The sequence below is a fragment of the Camelina sativa genome, chromosome 4, assembly GCF_030686135.1.
Source record: "Camelina sativa cultivar CO46 ecotype springtype chromosome 4, ASM3068613v1".
In the NCBI taxonomy this organism is placed as follows: domain Eukaryota; kingdom Viridiplantae; phylum Streptophyta; class Magnoliopsida; order Brassicales; family Brassicaceae; genus Camelina; species Camelina sativa.
In genome coordinates, this window is record NC_141883.1 from 19,308,279 (window position 1) to 19,327,081 (window position 18,803).

At 38.0% G+C, this 18,803-nt stretch overlaps 3 protein-coding genes across 3 annotated transcripts; 2 read left to right on the forward strand and 1 right to left on the reverse strand.

Moving 5' to 3' along the window:
• Window positions 1-10: 10 nt before the first annotated feature.
• On the reverse strand, window positions 11-1,991 carry LOC104780603 (uncharacterized). The gene is made up of 2 exons (XM_087510347.1): window positions 1,133-1,991; window positions 11-761 (listed from the first exon to the last, which is right to left on the reverse strand). The coding sequence occupies exons 1-2, from the start codon at window positions 1,762-1,764 to the stop codon at window positions 317-319; spliced, it is 1,077 nt and encodes a 358-aa protein (XP_087366473.1). The 5' UTR covers window positions 1,765-1,991; the 3' UTR covers window positions 11-316.
• A 10,623-nt stretch (window positions 1,992-12,614) lies between these two features.
• Window positions 12,615-13,875, forward strand: LOC147945978 (uncharacterized). Its single transcript, XM_087509436.1, has 6 exons — window positions 12,615-12,683; window positions 12,821-13,085; window positions 13,219-13,309; window positions 13,392-13,534; window positions 13,622-13,706; window positions 13,791-13,875. Exons 1-6 carry the CDS (start codon window positions 12,615-12,617, stop codon window positions 13,873-13,875), a joined length of 738 nt encoding a protein of 245 aa, XP_087365562.1.
• Window positions 13,876-17,902: 4,027 nt separating this feature from the next.
• LOC104780605 (uncharacterized) lies at window positions 17,903-18,797 on the forward strand. Its single transcript, XM_087509437.1, has 4 exons — window positions 17,903-18,040; window positions 18,152-18,245; window positions 18,344-18,468; window positions 18,543-18,797. The coding sequence occupies exons 1-4, from the start codon at window positions 17,903-17,905 to the stop codon at window positions 18,795-18,797; spliced, it is 612 nt and encodes a 203-aa protein (XP_087365563.1).
• The last annotated feature ends 6 nt before the right edge of the window (window positions 18,798-18,803 follow it).

An 18,803-nucleotide genomic window follows, 5' to 3' on the forward strand; every position in this document is an offset into this window, starting at 1 on the left:
TACCTAGTTATGACAAGCAACAATGGTGGGTATATATTTATCAAATAAGATTAAAAGGTAACAAAGCATACCTTCATGTTTAAAGTAACACTGTCTAACATTATAAGGCAACGAAATCAAATCAAATCAAATCAATGAAATAATCAAACAAAGAAGAGAAAGTCTAATTTCAAACAAGACAAGTAAAAAAGGACAGACGCAAAGCTTGTGTTTGTTCTTCGGCTTTCAAATCCAAGCCTCCTTAGAAGAAACCCTCCTATCATTCACAATCTATCATTTCCTCTACTTTTGCTATCTACATTCATCATTGACTTCTTCATGAAACCCCACCAAGAACTCTCTTCAGGTCTGATTTCTGTTCCGTTGTGAGCCTTGTCGGGTATCTCACACTAAGCTTCAATCTCAAGTTACCTTTCTTTCCAGGTTCTTTGGAAATTGGCATTCCTTCGTTTGGAACAACAATCTCGTGATCAGGTTTGATGATATCCGTTAGCGGGATCATCAGAGTCCTTCCATCAAGCGTGATCAGGTTGACGGTCTTACCAGTTAAGGCTTCAAGTAGAGTTATCTCCTGATTGACCAAAAGATCGTTTCCATCTCTCTTGTAAACAGGATGTGGCTTCTCTTCAACCACGAAAATAATATCCGCCGGTATGATTCCAGGCTCTTCGTTGCCTCTCTTAGGGAATGTGAGCTTTGTGCCTTTCTTCCACCCGGGTTTTATATCTATAGGCAATATCTCCTCAACGACCCTCATTCTTCTACAAGATCAAACAGCAACACAAATCATTAACAGTATTTTAAAATCCTGTAAATCAAACATATTCTTACGGTTCAACCAACACTAAGTACGAGTATCCCCATATGTCAATCCAAGGAAATGTCTCATTCAAAGGCTAATCAGTACCTAGATTCAAAACCTAAACATGCCATTATTGTCATAAAGCTTCATTCCTAAATTCCAACAAACAAAGTAACCTTTTTTTCTTTCCAACAACTTCGATGTGATCACGCGGAACAATAACATCCAGAGACTCAAAATATAAGCTTCCCTCAGCCAAACCAATCACCAAAACTATCCAATTAGCCGTTTACAATTGCAATGCCTAAAGGAGAAAGAAGTAAAACATACCCAGCAGCATCGTAGACATTTCTAGATAAACGCATCTTCTTCTTCACACCATTATACAGATCCTCCAAATTCACAGGCAATGGATTCTCCACAGCTGGAGTTCTCCTCATCTCACCGCTATAACCATTGGCACCGTAATTACCACCGCCGGTGTTGAAATGACCGTTCCTAAACGTTCTGTTTCCTCTCCCACCAGCACTGCTTCCTCCTCCTCCGCCTTCAGATCCAAAGAACTCAGCGTAGATATCCTCCGCATCTCTCGGGTTAAAACGAAACGACGCAGCGTTAGGCGGATGCTGCTGCCTATTCTGATGAAAGTGCGAATACCTCGAGGAAGAAGAAGACGAAGAAGCCTCAGATGAAGAAGTCGCCGCCGCCGCAGATGAATTAGGGATTTTGCCAGATTTGAGACCTTCCTCGCCGTAATGATCGTAGATCTGACGTTTCTGAGGATCGGAGAGAACGTCGTAGGCCTCGGAGATCCGTTTGAATTTCGCCTCGGCTTCGTCTCGACGAGTCGAAGGGTTCTTGTCGGGGTGCCAAATCATAGCGAGACGCTTGTAAGCTTTCTTGAGATCATCCTCCGTCGCGTTGTGATTCACCTTCAGTATATTGTAGTAATCCACACCCATCTCTCTGTAAATCTCGCAATGACTGAATCAAATTTTTAACGAATCTAGTCTTCGCCGGCGATTTAAAAATGATTTGGCCGTCGCCGGGGAAGAAGGAGGAGATGCGAAACAGATGCGTGTGGAGACTAGGGGAAGCCAAGGGAAGAGGGAAGGGTCTTTACAAGTTACGTTAAAAACTTAAAACAATTAAAAAAAAAATCTTACTATCTTTATTTAATGGGTCAGTTACAATGATAATACATAAAAGCTTCTTTATTACCGGATGAGAAAAAAAATGTAGGTAATTACTAGAATAAAATTTGTATCATTGGTACTCCTTAAACTAACGTAAACAAAAAACTCAATTACGAAAAATGTCATTAATAAAAAAAAAAACATTGGAAAGTGTAACAAAGTCTATCAGTTGTTTGATGGTATACAAATCGAATACAATAAAATGGTAGGAAAAGTTGGTAGATTATAGTGTACGGTAGATTTAAATGGTATATTGAGTTGTAGTAATGGTACACTTATGTGAATGGTAGATTAATAATATATATATATATATATATATATATATATATATATATATATGATGATGTTAGATTAACTTGGTAGAGCAATTTGTCTTTGATGATAGACTTAGTTCTTGAGCAGGTAGATTGATAGACTTAATAGGTAGGGAAGATATTTATGGTAGAGTAATTACCTGTTGCAGCAGATATAAATGAAAGACTTAGTGCCTAACAGATATTTTTGTTATACTAACATAGCTATCTGACAGATTTATATTAGTGTACCGTAAGAATTATAATTTGTAACAGAGAAAGTGATAGTTATGGTAGATTAAGTAGCGGTCATGTAGTTACGATATACTTATGTGTAGTTACGGTAGATTTATCAAAACTATTTATAGTTATGGTAGACAATTTCGAAAGACGTAAGTCTTATCAGAATAGTACGAATTTTGTTAGAGATATTAAAAAGACAGTATAGAGTTGCGATAGACTTATGCGGGAACCTTTATGACATTTTAAACTTTATCATCTCAAACTGGTTCCACAAAAATCGTGTTTATAGTTGTTGTTCATCGGAATCAATGGTGTTCATGTAAGACAAGTTTGCTGCAGAGTTTGTTTTTTTCTTGATCGTCTTCGTGATCAATCATTTTCTACTTCTGTAGCTAAACACTTTAGCTTCTCAGTTTCCTATATCCTTCTTTTGGTGACAGAAATGCAAGATATCGTTTTGGTATGTGGGAGCTGGAGGGTTGACAAAAAGCGATGATTGTTTGATGTTGATAATAACAAAGGTTGCAGGATCATCAATGCTGATAAGGAAACAAAGTTTGTAGATTTTGCTGCTATGGTGTTGGGCGACTTTGGTTTTTGTTAAGCAACTACTAGAATACAGCTGAGCTATGTTAGAGAGATCTAAAAAAAGTGGAAGTGATATGCCACCGATTTTTGTTAATAATGATCGACAATTTCAAAATTACCTCAGACAGTGCAGAGGTGAACCCGTCCGGCTATGTGTTCAGAGTGAAGAAAAATCTTGTGAAACCTTGTTCGAGGAAGTTAAACCGAACACCACGAATGGTAAGGCCAAAACCCCAGAAGTCGTTGTAGATGATTTCGTTGCAGAGGCAGAGCAATTTGGAAAGAAAGATGCAGAGTATAAGAGCCGGAAGGGAGACAGTGAAGATAACAGAGGAAAGGATGTAGTAGACGAAGTAGAAGATGACGAGGAGAACAGTAGATTTGGTTTCTGTGACGACAGCGATGGCGCAAGTTCAGGAGATGAAGACTATTGTTTGTACTCCAATTTCGCACCCGATGGAGGAGAGGAATCATTGGACGATGGAGTTGATGGGGTTGTTGTACAGAGGAAAATGTGTGTAAAACAGAATCAAAGTCCAGTACCCGCAACACTAAGTCTGCTATTGAGAAGGAGGTTCGGAAAATAGAAATGGGAGTTAGTGATTTAGCGGTAGGGCAAAAGTTTGAAAGCAAAGCTTCGTTGGTGGCAAGATTGAAGGTTCTATCTGTATTAGAGAAATTTGATTATAATACTCGTGCATCAAGACCCCGTTTGCTAATCGTTGAGTGTTGGGTAGGAGGTTGTAAATGGAGACTACGAGCTTCAACAATTGGGAATTCTCTGGTGATGCATATTCGCAAATATTGTCGTCAACATACATGCTCTGTTATGGAACGATCAGCCCTTACCCGTAATGCTACACCACCAATCCTAGGTCATTTATACAAGGATTCTATTGGTGGTATTGGAGGTTATGTTGTGCCAAATCTTGTGGGGGAAGGGCTGAACCTACGCTATGGTATACAGGTGGGAGACAAAAATATTTCTAACATAATGCAGTCTTTTTAATTTCTATGGGGTACACATAATTTCATGATTTGGATTGTATAGGATCAACTAATATTAAAAGGTTTACGTTTTGTTGTCATTGGGGTACATTTAATAAAATATTATAATATAATGGGTACAGGCGGTGTAGATATAATTGTCTATAGATGTTAGAGGACATTTTCCCTAAGAATAATAGGGTTTATGACTTAGTGACGACATAGTTGAAATAATAACAACTCGTGAATGGTAGAACTGGATGCTTAGTTTTGTTTTTTCAGAAAAGTTGTTGATTTTTATGGGGCGCACTACACATATATAGAATTCTTGTCCACTGGATGTTGTTTATTACTGAACACTTTCATATAATAGCTTGGCTACTGGAAAGTACATCGTACACTTATAAAGGCGCGGGAATATGTGAGGGGTACACCTGAAAGTGCATACGCTGAATTACCTTCATATTTATACAGGCTGAGGTGCTCTAATCCGGGGACCTTTACGAGATTGGACGTTGATGCAGAAGATAGATTCAAGTATGTTTTCATTGCGATTGCTGGTTGCATTCAAGGATTCAAGTATATGCGGAAAGTTGTTGTTGTTGATGGAACATTTCTGAATGGTGAATACAAAGGGACTCTACTCATAGCAACAACACAAGATGGGAATTTCAATATATTTCCTTTGGCCTATGCACTTATTGATACAGAGAACGACGAGTCTTGGGAATGGTTCTTCACGCAATTGAGTTGTGTAATTCCTGATGATGAAGGTCTTGCAATGATATCTAACCGTCATACATCTATAGGTAAAGCTATCGGTAAAATATACCCCCGGGCCAGTCTTGGAATCTGCACTTATAATCTTCACAAGAATATTATTCAGAGATTTAGCGGAAGTGATACATTCCGGCATGTTAAAAAAGCAGCTGCAGCCTACCATGTAGTTGATTTCAATGAATACTTCCAGGAAATTCAAGAATCGAATCCGCAACTGCATGCTTACTTGGTGCGTACAGATGTATGCAAGTGGAGCACGGCTCACTTTCCTGGTGATAGGTACAACTTCACTAGGAGCAACATTGCAGAATCGATAAATAAAGTACTGAGTCCTGCGAGAGTGTATCCCGTTGTAGAGTTACTAGAAGCGGTTCGGAATATGTTGACACGTTGGTTTGCCAGTAGGAGAAAACAAGCTGCCGTAATGCCAATTGTACTCACGAAAGGAGTGGAGAATCTGTTAGAGGTATCAGATTCATTAACATATCCATAGAGATATATGTTCACGTTGGCTATTGTATATACATTTTTTAAAGGGTACACTTAGTTAGGTGATATTGTGTTTGTTCAACTATAAAATGTAAGTGGAAATAATGTGCTTCTCTGGGTTATTAACATTTACGCATTCATTTTCTTACAGGAACGTATTGAAGAGGCAAGGCGTCTAATTGTCCAAGAAATAGAAGAACATCAATTTCAAGTAAGTGGAGGTACCTCTATGCATGTCGTCAATCTGAGATATAATAGGTGTTCATGTAGGCGTTTTGATCTGGAGAGGATTCCATGCGTACATGCTATCGCAGCTGCCGAGAAGGCTAACAAATCTCGTATACACCAGTGTCATCCATGCTTTCGCAGAGACTACCTCTGCAGTGGTTATGATAAGTCGATAATGCCGAGTGATGAGTCCTGCATCGTTCCTACTAAAGATAGAGAGTACAAATGTAAACCGCCTTTCGTAAAGAATCCTCCAGGAAGGCCAAAGATGTCCAAAATGAAGTCTTTCCATGAGGTGGCGTTTGAGACGAAACGGCCCCGTAAACAGCATGCTTGTTCTCAATGTCTACTGGTTGGCCACAACCGTACAACATGTCCAGCTAATATGCAAGGCAGGGGCGTCCGGTTTTTATGATTAGAACCTATTATGTACGTTTCACTATGGGTCAGCGACAACTCATAAGTTATCTTTTTGTATGTGGGGAGCAGCTCCTCTTATCATCTTGTACTAAATGAAACGTACTAAGTTATAGTGGTGTCATGATACTACTTGTCATTCCTAAGTATCACCATTTATGTTGGAAGCTTATTTGTAACCTGTTTAATTGGAAACAAACAAAATATTTAGGTATGTTTGCTATTGCTGTTTGTAACTATGTGAGTATGTGAGATGTGAGAGAGGTCAGATCTAACGGGTAGTTAAACGAAAGCATAACAAGTCTGTAGGTCGTAGCTGGATCTCCAATACTCTGTGTTATTAACGACCTTTTTTAATTCTCAATTTCTAAAGCCACGATCTTCATACTATCTAGGCCGACGAAACAGCGTTTTGCCATATTAGATGGCTACTGGATAACAAGTGGCTTTCCTTATTTATAACAGCCCAATTAGTAGCCCATTAGACATCTCCTGTGGACCACAATAATTATTGTCCTTCCGGATCTAACTTAACCCGTAGTAGATGTCTCATACTTCGTTTTCCAAAATCCGTTACTTTGGATCCAAACTGGGCTTACATATACCCACTTTTCCAACAATCCAATACTTAGGCGACGCATCGAACAATATTGAGTAGTAGATCATCTCCTATTTCAGGCATTGCCATAGTAGTAGGTGTTAAATAAATGAGTACTATGGCGGGTATATGCTAACAAAATAGGTCTACTGTATTTTGACCCACTTAATTAGGTGTAGTGATAGTAATATATATGTAAGGAACAATTTTTAACCAATCAATTAGTATAGTAAGCCATTAACTGTAGATGACAAACATATTTCAGCCTCAACTTATATGACTTTAGAGTTGACATAAAGGCGCACCACTTATCCTCTTGTGTCAGTAATCATATCAGGACCTCCCACTGTCTCCCTATTTCCTACAAAGTAGATATGTTTTCCCATTTTAAGTCCACACTCGAAAAGTGTGACACTTTACAATCACTAATCTCGCCCCCATCTATATCCCCACTCAATAAGTATCCCTTTTCTCCCTTTGTTATCATTCGAAAATAAAACAAAACGAAACTTCCACAAATTTCGTCATGCACCGCAACCCTAGCTTTAGTTCAGTGTCCCTCCCGCCGTTAGGTTCTCCCCTGTGCGATTGTGGCGATATTCCGGCAGTAATGACTTCGTGGACTGACGCTAACCCGGGGCGTCGGTTTTACAAGTGTGCCCTGATCAATAGCAGATTCAACAGGGGGGTGTGATTTCTTCGCCTGGGTAGACAGCGAGACACCTCATGGGTGGCAAAAAGTGTCTTCGATTAACGCAAGAGACCAGATCCGCAAAAAGAAGACTGAAGTGCAGTTCTATAAGCAGCTTAAATCTACCAGCGACGATCAATTGGAGACAAATAATGGTGTCCACACTTCAATTGCAGCAATCCCCAATAAAAACCCGTTCTATTATGGTCTCCTATCCGCCTGCGCATTTACGTTTTCAGTTCTTTCAATCATCATCGCCATATCAATGTCGTAAGGGATTATACGGTATATATATGTGTGTCTTTTATTCATCTTCGCGACAGCATCTATGGTCCGACAGAGCGTTCCATCGTTGATGTGTGTATCCAGCTAGACTCTCTCTCTTATCGTCTCGTAGTTGTTGTGTTTAACCACTTCACATTTCCGAGTAAATGTGTAATAATATTACCTCGTTTTAGTATTTATAAACTTGTGGATTTCCTTTTAATATCATGAATCCATGTTCTCGAGTACAGAACAAGGATTATCTAGATTACATGGTACTATGAGTACGAGCGAATTGTCTGACAATATCTTATTGTTTAATATCAACCCTACACCTCACAAATACAAGATGGAGTCCTGGAACATACTTTAACTTTGCGTACTCCCCCTTGACATATAAAACCAGTTACAAACAGAGTTATATTGAAAGGTTGTCGGATTTTAAGTACATTATCATCACGGATCGTATTCGATTATTATTGTAAATTATTTGGGACTCTCAGTCTTGGACACATAATTTACGTTTCCCGTTTCTGTCCCTATAAATCGTATGGGCCTTTACTTTATTGTAGGCCTGGACTGAATAATAGAAAAGAAATTTTCATTGAACACTCCAAGTCAACGTTTTCTCTCACGGGAAGGCAAACTCAAAAAAGCTTTCCAGGTTTTAGCCACCTAGTAAAAATAAGACAACTATACCCTGTAACCGACCAATTAGATTTTAGTTTTGTTACTCAACTTCAGTTTGATTAAAATTAATTATATGGGCACAAACCAACTGTTGCACTTTTTCAATTAATAGATAAAAAAATATCTACTACAGTAAAAAGTAAATCGGCGTTGTCGATAGAAACGATAAATGGACGAAGTGAACTGATGGCGATTTTGTTGTCTGATTTGGTTGTCGAACACCAATTCGAAGAACCCGCAGATTTGAATAAGTTGTGTAGAACTGCAAGAAGTAGAAGAAGAAGTCGTAGAAGACGGAGACCGACAAGAATCTGACCGAGAAGAAGAAGAAGAAGAAGAGGAGGAAGAGATTGAAGGTTCGCGGCAAAGTAGCTTCACTAGGTATTTAATTACCGGAGTAGATTAAGAAGGTAAGTGATTGGACTGATTTACCCATTTGATTGAAAGGAGATTGCCCGCGAAATCCTACATTTGCGAGAATCATAAATACAATTTGGGGGAATTGGTTTGATTTAGAACTTTTTGAATTCTCTTAATAATTATGTATTTGGGGCAGGGTTAGATAGTAGAACCGTAATTGTGTATAAATTGGAAATATGGTAGACATTGAAATTTGGGTTCATAGTTCTTGTGTACGCATAGACTAATATGTACCAAATTTTTCTTTGTAGGATGGATCCGGAAGAACAAGAGAATGTTCCTCCAAGGAGTTTGGATTTACCGAGGAGGTTATTTGCTCTTGACCATTACCCTCTCGAAACCAAGATCAATGTGTATTCTAGACCAGAGTATCTTGCTACAATAGCAAAGGTGCTGAATGGAACAACAGAATTGGAAAACTTGTTAAAGTCTCCATTTGGGCAGCTTTTTCGTATCCCTGCCAACAAGGCCTCATTCTCAGGGAAGCTTATCCATGGATTAGTTTGCCGTCAATTGGTGACCAAAAAATGACATGAGATGTGGATTATTTTTTGTGGTCATCCAATAAAGTTTGGATTACAAGAATTTGCTAAGTTGACAGGTCTCGAATATGGTAAATATCCAAAAAAGAGAGATGTGAACGCAGTTGTTAAAAAGGAAGAAGGATGTAAGACAGTTTGGAAGACTATATTCGGGAAAAAAAAGGAACTAACAATCGCCGACTTGGTTCAGATGTTGGAGACTGAAGAGATGGAAATGTGGAAGAAAGTTGCTTTGTCGCTGATAATAATAGTTGATGGTGTACTCACATGCGTTACTCAGCCAGTCAAACCTACATCCAAAACAGTGGAGATGACCAAGAATATTGAATTTTTCTTCAAATACCCATGGGGAAGGTTGTCATTTGAACGGACGTTGGAGTCTATTATAGGATTTAATTGTCCTGCAGATGTTGACAGTTTAGTGAAAAGTTGCAAGCGACGGTCAATAGCTATTCATGGATTTCCTCTTGCACTCCAACTGCTGGCTTTTGAAACTATCCCATCACTTGCAAAATTAATACCGTTTGACGAAGACGATCAGGCGTTTACTCAAAGATCGATCCGTAATCTGGCTAAACTGCGCCCAATCCGGACAGCAAGCATCTTCGCATGTGAGGCTGCTAAAGAGGTATGTACGTGGTTGTGATTGATATAGTACGTACACATGTGATAGAAAAGTTTAAGTTATCTAATTGGTGCATATTTTCTTATACATGTATCATTTTATAGGTGGTTGTTAGGCGGATGGTCGAATCAGTGGAGCATTGTTCTCATGGATCATTCTCCTGGCGTGATGAGGAGGAAGACCATCAAGTTGAGAACATTGAAAATCTCATTAATGCTGGCCACAATTGGGATGAGGCAATATGGGTGGGAGGTGATGATGATTGCCCAAAACAGATACGACCGGAAGAGAAAGGTAAGTTGACAATTGTGTTATTGTTTGAAAGTGATATTAAAATCTTATGCCAAGCATATTTATGAACTGATTTCCGGTTATTGGTGTTATAGTTCCTGGTGGATGTAAAAAGAGGAAACGAGGAGAAACAAGAACTGAAAATAAGAAACTGAAGACATCAACGACAGCTAATGTGGCAGTGGGGGATACGCCCAATGGTGATCAAGCTTTGGACGATGAGCGATTTGAAAGGTATGCGGTTGAACTCAGTCGGTTCTTCAGGAAGCGAGAAGCAATGCTAAAGGAAATGCATGCAAACTTGAAGAGCTTCATCCGTACAGAGATAAGAACTGCACTATTGGAGGTTAAAGGAAACGACTATGGGGAACCTTCTGCTGGTACTAACATGGGTTCAGAGAAGAAGTCAAAGTAACTATCAAACAGGAAAAGTTGGAAAAGGAATAAGTATTGAAGAATGAGTTCATTAATGGTTAGAAAAAAAAGAAGATATGTAATTCCTACTATGGGAGTTGGTGACAATGCTAAGGTTGCGTATGCCCACTAACATCAGTGTTGTATGATTTTCACATCTTAAATATATTAAATTTTGTTGTTCTCGTGGTTTGCACAGGATGTTGGAAATGTTGATGGTAAGAAGGATGATAAACACATTTGATATATTTTAACTATTTGTGTTACGAACATGTACTGTGTACTTAGTAAGTTTATTTGCCTATATATATGTATAATTCTATGTACGTACATGGTATTAGGACGAAGGGGATGTACTACATATGGAAGGCGAATCAATGGAGGGTTGTGAAGAAACTACCGATCCACCAGAGAACAGTTCACGAATGGAAGTTATTCCAAGTGCATCACATAAACTGGTGACTCGGAGTTATTATTGTCGATGAGTCAGCCCGGGAAGAATCGATGATCATCAACCCACCTGAGAATCTCCCATCCCTTCCCATAGTGATAAAAGTTGGATTTGTTTCATACGATCGGATGGAAGATGTTGATCATGGTAAATACGCCAAATTCACCAAGTTGATTCAACGGGATGATGTGTAAGCGTTATATATTTTATTCGGATTGGGCAGTTTTTGACTGTCTACTCATATTAATTTTGTAATTGATTACCATATTGTGCAGGATACACAACCTCTTCGGATTCCGCAAGGCAGATAACCTCTTCTTCTCCAATCTTATTTTGCCTAAAGAATGGGTCCAAACACTGGTAATTGTTTTATTTTCACGTACACGATTCATGAAATTTAAACTATACGTATATTATTTCTGGTGTGATTTAAAACTGAGTTCGGTTTAACAACATGTGCAACACATGGAAATGATGGACGTAATGCTCTTGCAAAAGAACAGACAAGAATTGATAAAACGAAGGAGTGTCATTATTGACTTTGTTCTGTTTTACGAGTTGACGAGAAGGTTCCATGTTTTCTCCAACAACACCTTGAAGAAAGAGAATTTCGTATGGGACAAAGTCTTCATTAACATTGTCAATGGAGAATGGATGCATCACGAACCAAGGTTGAAGTGGCTTGAAGATGTTGTCGTTGTATATGCTCCAATGAACTAGAAACTAAAGCATTGGGTCGGAGTGGTCATAAACCTTAAAACGAGGAATGTATCCATTTATGATCCTTTGCTTAGTTTCACCAGAGATGCTGTTGTGAAGACCCGGATGCATCTAGTGATTGAGATGATACCGTTACTACTTCACTCGGTAATTGACATCAATTACCTCTCGCTCCATTTTCCTTATCCAGGGTTAAGCCTTTAGGTCAAAACGATAGGGCGGGAGATTATGGACCTTTTGCTATGAAGTTTTTAGAATTGTTAAGCATGGGTTATCCGGATACTGACTGCTTGAGAATCAGCAACAATGATGTTGACAATTTATGTAAGAAGTACGCGATGGACGTCTATGAACATGGGATTGGGCCGATAATTTGAATATCCAATAACTCTTGCTTGTTGTAATAGAAAACGATACTGATGTCGAGTGTACGTACACATAATACAAACAGAATAGAAGTTGTGGTGAAAATAAACCAAAGTGTTATGTGTTGATGGCAAATGTAATGCCCATTCCAACAACTATATATATGTACGTACACATCGTTAGTGATTTCGAGTGTACGTACACAGATGTAGGGCATCGTACATAACAACAGAGAGAAACATAACATAAAATAAACCAAAGTGTTATATTCGAAGGCTAAATATTATGAGTTTACGATAAGTACGTATATGTACGTACACAAACTTGGAAAACGTACATCTGAAAACTTAATAAGCCAAGACATTGGAAATCGAAAAGACGCGAATAACAAAAGGTAGGATGAAGAGGCACATGTAAGACGCAACATTTCGTGTTGACTCTTCGTTTTATTTGAAATTCTCTCCCCTTGCGCGTTTTCGAACATGATTGAAAGAAGAGAAAGCGTTACCTCAGAAAAGCATGAGTTTCATAGTCGATTCTATTGCTGATCTTCAACCAGGGAGAACAAATTGGTGTATCATCGCGAAGGTGTTGAATTCTTGGAGTCTTCGCACTTTCTTACAAAAACGGGTTCTGCTACTAGTGGATGAATAGGCTAGAGATAAACAATTTTTCCTTTTCTCGGTATGCCTAGTACTTATATATAACAAATGTAATTGGTATAGGGTAGAACAATCGAAGTGGCGGTTATAGAGGGTACCCTGAAAAACCTCCGGCGGGATATTGAAAATGGTGAGTGGTACGCGATTCGGGACTTCAAAATAATCAATCCAACACTCGTTGAGAGGAATACTCATCATCCATACCAAATCAAATTTATGGATGAGTCAACGATGAGGTTGCTCCAACCATTAAATCAGAAAAATTACTTCCGTTTCGAGGATTTGAAAGATATATATCGTGGCAGAGTTACTCATCCCATATCTTTCGGTAAGTTTTATCTTTACTTACATTAATATTTTTAGGAAAAATATATCTGACAATTTAGTAATTGAATTATCCGTGAATTGTGTCAACTTACTAATATTTGTACGGGTAAATTATCTCTTTTCCCTGAATATAGATGTTTGTGGGTGCATCGTTCGTGTGGAAGTGAAAAGAAGAGATGAGAGTGGCAGTTGTAGTGAAGTTGTCTTCACTCTAGTGAATGGTAGGTAAACCACATTTCTTATATATATATATATATATATATATATTTTTATCAGTAGGATTTATATTAACTGGGCAAAACTGTAGGAATGAAACTACAAAATGTCGTGCCATAGATAACTATGCCTCTTCCTTCATCACTTGTTTGGAAGCAAACAAGTGTCATCTTCTATACAAAACCGAACCAATCTTTAGTGTCTTGCGGTTTTGGAAGGTTGGGAGTTATGAAGGTATGTACGATTAAATAGATATGATAGACTCAAAAACATCAAAAACATGTACTTTGGTTTGATACATAATATGGCAATTGTCTGTAGGTGTACCATGTCTTTTACACACAGTATCATCTTCGAGAGTCTTCATAAAACCAGAGTTCGACGGACTGGAACATCACCAGTCAATGTAAGTAGTTATTATATATAATAGCTTCCAAATTGTATATGTTCATAGTGTTAAAAAGTTGAAATCCACTATCTATAATTACAGATCTGAGTTTGTTGCACGTCACTACAACCATGTGATGGAGCACGATGTGGAGAGCTTAGGGACCCAAAATGAAAGAAATGAGTAGGCAGGTGAGAGCTCAGGGACTCAACAAGATACAATGGAGGATGATGGGGAGTGTTCAGGAACTGAACAATAAAGTAGAGAGGATTAAGTGTTATGTTTTTTATCTTATTTATCGTAATGTATGAATAATCTTTATGCTAGTACTATTTTTGAATAATTAGGATGTTATATGTTGACCCCAAAAAAAAAATTAGGATGTTATATATTATATTTTCAGCTTTAATTTCTGAGTACGTACAGAGTCTAAAGTAACGTAGATCAAAAATATTATAACATTTCCAAAAAACTTGTATATGTACATACAACGCCAAAGGTTTGTCATGTGTACGTACACATGTTTAAATAACCGTACAACCAAACAAGTGAATAGCAATACAACCCTACATTATGCGGTTTACAGGAAAGTCGGGTCTTTAAATCGGATTTTTGGAAATATTCTTGTTATGGCCCGAGCTTCTACACCTGGTACACTTATTTGGACGAGGGCATTTCTTTCTTTGGTGTTTGTGATTACCAACACTGCCAGATGAATTATTTTTTCTCCTTCGACTTGGGGTGTCATCATCATCAGAACTATTCATCTGGCAGTGTTGGCAATCACAAACATCAAAAAATTTGTGGCCCTTTTCATCTTGAAAAGAGTAAATGGGATCTCCCAGCGAATCAAAAGATGAGATTGGAACACCATCTAAACGTGGATTGTTTTCCACAGTTTGAGCTTCTTCAAAAGGAGTAATTATATTGATTTCTGTGCAGAAAGCCGTTGGTCTTGACTTTTCTTCTTATTGCTTAAAAGCAATCTCTACAGCTCCATCTTTTCTCCTATGAATAGAAGAGTCCACTGATTGTATTGGGGTGCTACGGTCATGGAGCTTTTCGTAATTGGTAACCCATGATTTTGGAAGCAACTTGAGAAGCTCATCTCTAGGAATCTGTATAGGAATATGGATGCACGACGGGCTATGCTGGGATTCCAATTGTATGAGTAGCGCATCTTCAGTGTCACTAGGGAGACTTAAGTCTATTGCATGATTTTGGACTCTATACGCCATTTGATGGTGAAGCATTGCTGCATACGTGTTTCCAATTTGTGGAGCTCCTGTGATTTGCAGCTGGATTTGCATGTTCTGATATATTTGAGGGTCTTCCAATGCCACGTTGAAATTTGGGAAGAGGGTGACGAAAACAGTGCCAGCGTTTAGTGTTGTCTGGATAGTTGCAATACAATCATGTTGGTATTCTTTGTATCGGGTGTCGAGGAGAGCTACCCGTGCTACAACTGGTAAGCCTTTTCTGCCATGGAGTGTTAGCGCCAAACGTATCGCTCCATAGTGAAGATGGGTATATCCTTGAGTTCGCCAATGATGTATCATGCCTTCATTGATTCTGAGAGGAATCATTTGTTCTGTTTCTGTCGCTGGAATGAGATGTTGTTCTAACGAAGATGCTAGAACGAGCTCCTTTGCATTATGTTTGTGAGGGACAAACACTTGACGGATGACTTTTGGAAAAGTGAAATTTGGTTTAGTGAAAGCTTTGTAAGGATTAAGTAATGGGAGTTGGGTAATAGGAACTTTGCTATCATCACTTACATACTCTACTTCATATAAGTAATCAATCTTTTTAGAATTTGATCGTCGAAAAGAGGGAGTTTTAGACAAAGAAGATGAACTTTCCATAATATATGATAGAACCAGAAACCAAGACAACATACTATAACTCTCTTCTAGCCATTGAGGTAATAACAATCCATAAGTTGTCTCCCTGTTTTCTTTTACGTACCACGAATTTAGAGTAATAAATCAAGAGGTGCTTAGCTACGCAAACCGAGGCAACATATTTGCAATATAAAAAGCCTCAAGGTACTTCGAGCATTACAACCTCATAGAAATTTTTCTCCATACCGTTTTTTCTTAGCATAGTTAGATTTCTGATGTGGAGGATCCATTAATATGGCAACCACAGAGCATACTTTCATACTAGCATGGTAGAAGACAACGTCATGGCGTATTACCTTTCTGGAAGAGAAGAGCTAGAGTTTATACTGCCATGGCTCTGATACCACAATTACACACACATAGTGGTACAACCACTTAGGAGGTTTTTAGGATCAATGCTAAGTGTTTAGGAAGTATTTGGAAAAAGATTATGTAAGTATATAAGAAAGATCTTTATACAAGGGGATAAACTTTATTATTGAAATACTCAAAAGATTACAAGAACTCTTAAGACTCTTACTCAAACTCACTCACTTAAGCTTGAATGAAACTCTTCACCAAGCCTTAGTATTTATATTACAAGTCTTAGAGGATATTACATAGAATATTCCTTAACATATTTTTATGTTTTATTTTACAACCCTCCATTTATTCAACTCTCTCATAACCATATACTTCACTATCATGTATATATATATATATATGTTTTATTTCGAATAACGGTACTCCGTAAATGTAACAAAAGGGAAAGAATTGGTAAATGGGCTTGGATCGACTATGGGTTTGGATCGGATTATTTGCTCGGGTATGTCTTTCTTAATTTTATGGGTATTCATGGTTTTTTACACTTATCAATATTGGATTATTTGCACCTGGCTTTGGACTTGATAGAGGACGAGCCGAGGGCCCAAATTTAGGCTTCACTGTGGGCCGAGGAAGGGCTTCTGCAGTTGGGAGGGGTTCGTCAACCTCCTCAATTGGTGCTGGTGCATGTACTTTTTTAGGTAGCCCTGGGACAAAAAACCGAACCGAACCGAACCGAAATAACCGAACTGAGCCGAACCGAAATTTTAGGTGTTCGGTTTAGGTTCGGTTCTTAGGGATAAACCGATCGGCAGCTTTATAAAATTAAAATTGGTTCTTGGTTATTTCGGTTGGGTTTGATAGAACCGAACAGTTAACCGAAATTATACAGAAAACCCTAATTTTTGTTATTTTCTTCTACTTAGGGGGAGGTATTGGTTTAAGATTTTGAAAGAATTTTAATGACTTTAAAAGTTAGGTAAAATATGTTGTTATTCAATCAAGACTTTTAAAAACTCTTAAAAAATTTGGTGTTATTGGTTGTGGATTTGTAAAAAGTTATCTAAAATCTTGATAAATCTAGTGTTATTGGATTAAGAGTTTTATAAAGTCATTAAAAGTTTTATGTTATTCAAGTAAAACAAAAGAATCTTGGATTGTTAATGAATTCAAATTTTATGTTATTGGTTTAGGATTTTATATCATTTCCTTCATAACAAAAGTCATGAAAACTCTTTCATCAAATCGAAAGATTTTACAAGATTAGAAAAAACAAATCATCAAGATTTTAAAAAACTTCCTAAACAATCTCTTAGAATCCTTCATTTTTAACTTTCAATTTTCTATGATTCTAACAATCAGCAAGAACATAAAGTCATTAAAATTCTTTCTAAATCCTAAACCAATACCTCCCCCTTAGCCGATTCATCAACATTCTAATTTTGTTTTTTACTTTTACCTAGCCGATTCATCAACTTCTTCTTCTTCTTCTATTGTTTCTTTCTCCTCGATTACTCAACTTATTCTTCTTCTTCTTCTTATTTTTCTTCTTCTTCGAGTACTCTCGTCTCTTCTTCTTCTTTGATTACTCTCGCCTTCTTCTTCAACTTCTTCTTCATATCCCTTTTCTCTTTTCTTAGGTTTAGTCGTTTAGATTAGGTTTAATTTAGTTGTTTAGTTATTAAGTTTAATATTTTAACGGCCTGCCAATGAAATTGTTTAATTTGTTGGCCCATTTTAATAAAACAGATATTATTGGATCTATTATTTTTAGCCCATTAAAAATTCGGTTATTAATATTAAAAACCGAAATAACCGGAAACCGAACAGAACCGAACCGATTTGATTTTCGGTTTAGTTTGGTAACATTTTAAAATAACAAAAAAAACCGAAAACCGATATAAACGAACCGAACCGACCGAAATAACCGAACTCCCAGGGCTATTTTTAGGAAATGAAAGTATTCCTGGTAAACAAAGCGCTTCAGCCTCTATGTTTCGGTATCCAATGGGTAAGTTGCTTGACATGTATAGAAAACAGAAGCCTGATTCTTCCCTAGGTAGGATACCGACTGAGATGGAGGAAGTTGCCTCCATTACTCAACTTAATCCTCTTGCTTTTATTGCACCTGATGCCGACGAAGAGGTATGGTAACCACTGAGAACTGGCTTCCATTGCCCTTTTTCATGATTGTGTCATTAATTTTTTTATTTTTTATTCGCAACTGAGTTTGTTGACGGGTATCTTATCTATCAGGCAAGCCTTAACGGCATATGGAAGGGAAGGATCATTAGTAGCGAGGTTTACACTCCATCTGAGGAAGAATCCTCAGGTGGTGAAAACAGCATGGGTATGTTATCTTGTCTTTAGCTGCTTGGCCTCTATCTTTCCACCTAGCATAATTTGATGAATGCTTCTCTGACCGTGGTCTTTTGGATGTTACTGCAGTAAAATGCCGCATACCTGACTCAGGTGAAACAAGAGCGGATAGTTCTTTGGTAGGGTTTGTGAATGGTGACGATGTTTCCATGCAAAATAGTGATTCTGGTACATCTGTGATAAGAACAACAATTGTCAGTTTACCGTTGCCGTTGCAATTTTCTCACATTCCTTTGGTCTCGTTGTCATTGGCTGCCTTGGCTTTCAGCTCCCCGGAAGCTTTCTTGACGCTATCTTTTATGGATTGGATGGTGATGTTGAAGCCAAGCTTAATGAGTTCAAGAGGCTGAGTGGAGTCAGGAGAAGCTTTCATGAGACTGTTGACAGAAGTCTCTTTGTAATCAGTTGGTGCGCAAACTGTTGCCTTGGTGGTTGCTTTAATATGCACAGTGGTGATTTTGTCTGGATTGCTGGTATTTTGTGTTTTTATGATGGCGACAACGATAACCATGACAACGAGTAAGGCCGT

Bases quoted from the DNA above. Each gene is read 5' to 3' on its own strand.
- LOC147945978 (XM_087509436.1), top strand. From the start codon at position 12,615: ATGAGTTTCATAGTCGATTCTATTGCTGATCTTCAACCAGGGAGAACA. The intron at 13,535-13,621 runs GTATGTACGATT...AATTGTCTGTAG, and splicing joins GAAGGTTGGGAGTTATGAAG to GTGTACCATGTCTTTTACAC. The intron at 13,707-13,790 runs GTAAGTAGTTAT...CTATAATTACAG, and splicing joins CTGGAACATCACCAGTCAAT to ATCTGAGTTTGTTGCACGTC.
- LOC104780605 (XM_087509437.1), top strand. From the start codon at position 17,903: ATGGGTAAGTTGCTTGACATGTATAGAAAACAGAAGCCTGATTCTTCC. The intron at 18,041-18,151 runs GTATGGTAACCA...CTTATCTATCAG, and splicing joins CACCTGATGCCGACGAAGAG to GCAAGCCTTAACGGCATATG. The intron at 18,469-18,542 runs GTCAGTTTACCG...CTTGGCTTTCAG, and splicing joins CTGTGATAAGAACAACAATT to CTCCCCGGAAGCTTTCTTGA.
- LOC104780603 (XM_087510347.1), bottom strand. From the start codon at position 1,764: ATGGGTGTGGATTACTACAATATACTGAAGGTGAATCACAACGCGACG. The intron at 762-1,132 runs GTATGTTTTACT...TTGATCTTGTAG, and splicing joins AATGTCTACGATGCTGCTGG to AAGAATGAGGGTCGTTGAGG.